At 34.1% G+C, this 4,004-nt stretch overlaps 1 protein-coding gene and 1 long non-coding RNA gene across 2 annotated transcripts in view; one reads left to right on the top strand and one right to left on the bottom strand.

The window, feature by feature from the left end:
* LOC111083244 overlaps positions 1-794 on the top strand; it is a 1,571-nt gene extending 777 nt beyond the window's left edge. The window contains exons 2-3 of the long non-coding RNA XR_002608897.1: positions 180-454; positions 706-794. This is a non-coding gene — a long non-coding RNA (uncharacterized LOC111083244). The remainder of the gene's footprint in view (positions 1-179; positions 455-705) is intronic.
* LOC106475530 overlaps positions 451-4,004 on the bottom strand; it is a 20,599-nt gene continuing 17,045 nt past the window's right edge. The window contains exon 4 of the mRNA XM_013936207.2: positions 451-2,051. Within this exon, the coding sequence (XP_013791661.1) occupies positions 1,678-2,051 (374 nt within the window). The 3' untranslated portion in view covers positions 451-1,677. The remainder of the gene's footprint in view (positions 2,052-4,004) is intronic.

Below are 4,004 nucleotides of genomic sequence, written 5' to 3'. Positions count from 1 at the left end.
AGTAAACTGAAGATGATGAAGGTGTGATGTAGGTTTAAGTAAACTGAAGATGATGAAGGTGTGATGTAGGTTTATGTAAACTGAAGGTGATTAAAGCGTGATGTAGGTTATATAAATTGAAGGTGATGAAGGTGTGATGTAGGTTTATGTAAATTGAAGATGATAAAGGTGTGATGTAGGTTTATGTAAATTGAAGGTGTGATATAGGATTATGTAAATTGAAGGTGATATGGGTGTAAAAGTCAGTATCTGATTTTAAATCTTAATGCTGATAATGGTGGTGAAGATGATGGCACAGCTGAAACACAGACTATTTTAAGGACTGTGCCATATTTTTAGTAAAGCAAATTTATTGTGGAACAATTCAACTTCGTATGTTCATTTTTTAATATTTTATGTTCTTGCTTTCTCAGCAGTTTAAACTGTACATTAGAACACTGCCTTGTTTTGTCAGGTTACTACTAGATGTAAACTGTATATCAAAACACTGCCTTGTTTCATCAGATTACTACTAGATGTAAACTGTATATCAAAACACTGCCTTGTTTCGTCAGATTACTACTAGATGTAAACTGTATATCAAAACACTGCCTTGTTTCGTCAGATTACTACTAGATGTAAACTGTATATCAAAACACTGCCTTGTTTCATCAGATTACTACTAGATGTAAACTGTATATCAAAACACTGCCTTGTTTCGGTCAGATTACTACTAGATGTAAACTGTATATCAAAACACTGCCTTGTTTTGTCAGATTACTACTAGATGTAAACTGTACATCAAAACACTGCCTTGTTTTGTCAGATTACTACTAGATGTAAACTGTATATCAAAACACTGCCTTGTTTTGTCAGATTACTACTAGATGAAAACTGTACATAAAAACACTGCCTTGTTTTGTCAGATTACTACTAGATGTAAACTGTACATTAAAACACTACCTTGTTTTGTCAGATTACTACTAGATGAAAACTGTACATAAAAACACTGCCTTGTTTTGTCAGATTACTACTAGATGTAAACTGTACATCAAAACACTATATTTTTTGTCAGATTACTACTAAATGTAAACTCTACATTAGAACTCTGTCTTTGTACACAGATGACTATTGAAACGCTTATCCTTTCATTTCATCTGTTACTTGTCTACATGGTTGTATGTTTCCCCCACTCCTCACTTGGTGAATTGAGGGATAACACTTATCTCTGGAATATTGCAATTGTTACATCTTCCCTTCGATCAGATGTATTGTTGTTGCTTTTATTGTAAGAGATGCTTTTCTATAAATATTTGACTGCATCTTCTAAGTTTAGTAACTTTTTGTCTTGGCTTATACACTTTTGTCAGTTATTTTTAAATACTTAAATGAATTTAAAAAGTTAAAATAGCACCTGAAATAACATTAAACCTTAAAATGAAAGTTCGGGCTACAGCCGTCTCAATAATTAGGAACAACGAACGCAATTCTTCCCATTTCTTGTCTTCTTGTTTTAGCACATCGGTGTTTAATACTTTGACCGTAAATCAATAAAATGTTAATGATTACTTTGTATTAGATATTACTCATTTGTATAAACGGACTTTGTATTTTAGAATAATATTACGTAACTTGGTAACACGTGACTAAGTTTTACCCTAGACACTACTTATAAAAAAAAAAGACATAACTACTGTTTCAAAACTTTTCCACCACTCTGAAAAATGCCGTATAACCACAGCACCTTGCTCGGAGCTGGTCCACATACACACAAGCCTCGGTTACGAAGTTCATCAGCTCTGCACACTCATAAAGTAAGACGTACGTAATTCCCTGGTGAGGATTTTTCGTTTTATGAAAAGTAATTCTTCGCAGCCCCAGGTTGCTGGGTAGTTTCTTGTACAAGTGGCTTGCCCCAGTCCACGTTAGCCAGTTACGCTCCAGTTTTTCTCTGTCTTCACCCGGTAAAACCCGGAAAGTTGAGACGATGTATCCTGTTTTACTTGTTGCTGGAATTTTCGGCAACACGTCATAAGGTGGTCTAGCAATGGTTACAACTTCTTCATACTCAGCTGTAAAACGAAAGTAATTTTACAATATATCATAAGATTTTATACAAACAAGTCACAATTCATGCAGTAATCGTCCAACCAATCAGACATTACCACATGAGCATTAAGAATAGAAATGTACATTATGCTACTCCAAACACTAGATTGATGAAGTCAATCATGGCTTCTGGAGAAAAAAATTATACGTAACGTATAGAACTCAAAGCTTTGGATGACGAAGGCCACTCCATGCGGCAAAATGAGACAAAATTTCAGTAAGAGCTGTATGTAACCTCAAAAAGATACGTGAAACTATTGCTACTGAGAACAGAAAAGGTCAAAGTAAAAGTGTAACATATATCTGGATTCGATAAACTAGAGATCCTGCTGTAAGTACAGGTGTAAATGTTACCTCCAGAAATAGTGTAGGTACAAGTATAATACACACCATCCAATAACGTACATAGATAATGTTCGTACATGTATAATACACACCATCAAACAAAGTACCTACGTAATGTCGGTACATGAAAAAAAAACACCATCAACAAGGTACCTAGGTCACGTTGGTACATGTATAATAAGCACCATCCAACAGCGTACCTGGATAATGTATGTACATGTATAATAAACATCCAACAACGTACCAAGGTAATGTATGAACACGTAAAATATACACCATCCAACAACGTACCTAGGTATGTATGTACAAATATAATAAATACCATCCAACAACGTACCTGGGTAATGTATGTACATGTATAATAAACATCCAACAACGTACCAAGGTAATGTATGTACACGTAACATATACACCATCCAACAACGTACCTAGGTAATGTATGTACAGATATAATAAACACCATCCAACAACGTACCTAGGTAATGTATGTACAAATATAATAACCACCATCCAAGAATGTGCCTAGGTAATGTATGTACGTGTAAAATAAACACCATCCAACAACGTACCTAGGTAATGTATGTAAAAATATAATAAACACCATCCAACAACGTACCTAGGTAATGTATGTACAAATATAATAAACACCATCCAACAACGTACCTAGGTAATGTATGTACAAATATAATAAATACCATCCAACAACGTACCTGGGTAATGTATGTACACACGTTGTTGGATGTTTATTATACATGTACATACATTACCTAGGCACGTTGTTGGATGGTGTTTATTATACTCGTTGTTGGATGGTGTTTATTATATTTGTACATACATTACCTAGGTACGTTGTTGGATGGTATTTATTATATTTGTACATACATTACCTAGGCACGTTGTTGGATGGTGTTTATTATACGTGTACATACATTACTTAGGTACGTTATTGCCTAGGTAATGTATGTACAAATATAATAAATACCATCCAACAACGTACCTAGGTAATGTATGTACAAATATAATAAACACCATCCAACAACGTACCTAGGTAATGTATGTACATGTATAATAAACATCATCCAACAACGAGCCTAGGTAATGTATGTACATGTATAATAAACATCCAACAACGTACCTGGGTAATGTATGTACACGTATAATAAACACCATCCAACAACGTACCTAGGTAATGTAGGTACATATATAAGAAACACCATCCAACAACGTGCCTAGGTAATGTATGTACATGTATAATAAACACCATCCAACAACATACCTAGGTAATATATGTACAAGTATAATAAATACCATCCAACAACGTACCTAGGTAATGAATGTACAAATATAATAAACACTATCCAACAATGTGCCTAGGCAATGTATGCACGTGTAAAATAAACACCATCAAACAACGTAGCTAGGTAATGTATGTACAAATATAATAAATACCATCCAACAACGTACCTAGGTAAAGTATGTACATGTATAATAAACACCATCCAACAACGTACATAGGTAAAGTATGTACATGTATAATAAACACCATCCAACAACGTACATAGGTAATGTAT

The sequence above is a fragment of the Limulus polyphemus genome, unplaced genomic scaffold (assembly GCF_000517525.1).
Source record: "Limulus polyphemus unplaced genomic scaffold, Limulus_polyphemus-2.1.2 Scaffold8729, whole genome shotgun sequence".
In the NCBI taxonomy this organism is placed as follows: domain Eukaryota; kingdom Metazoa; phylum Arthropoda; class Merostomata; order Xiphosura; family Limulidae; genus Limulus; species Limulus polyphemus.
Note: the sequence above shows the minus strand (reverse complement) of the source record. Positions and strands in the feature narration are given on the sequence as shown.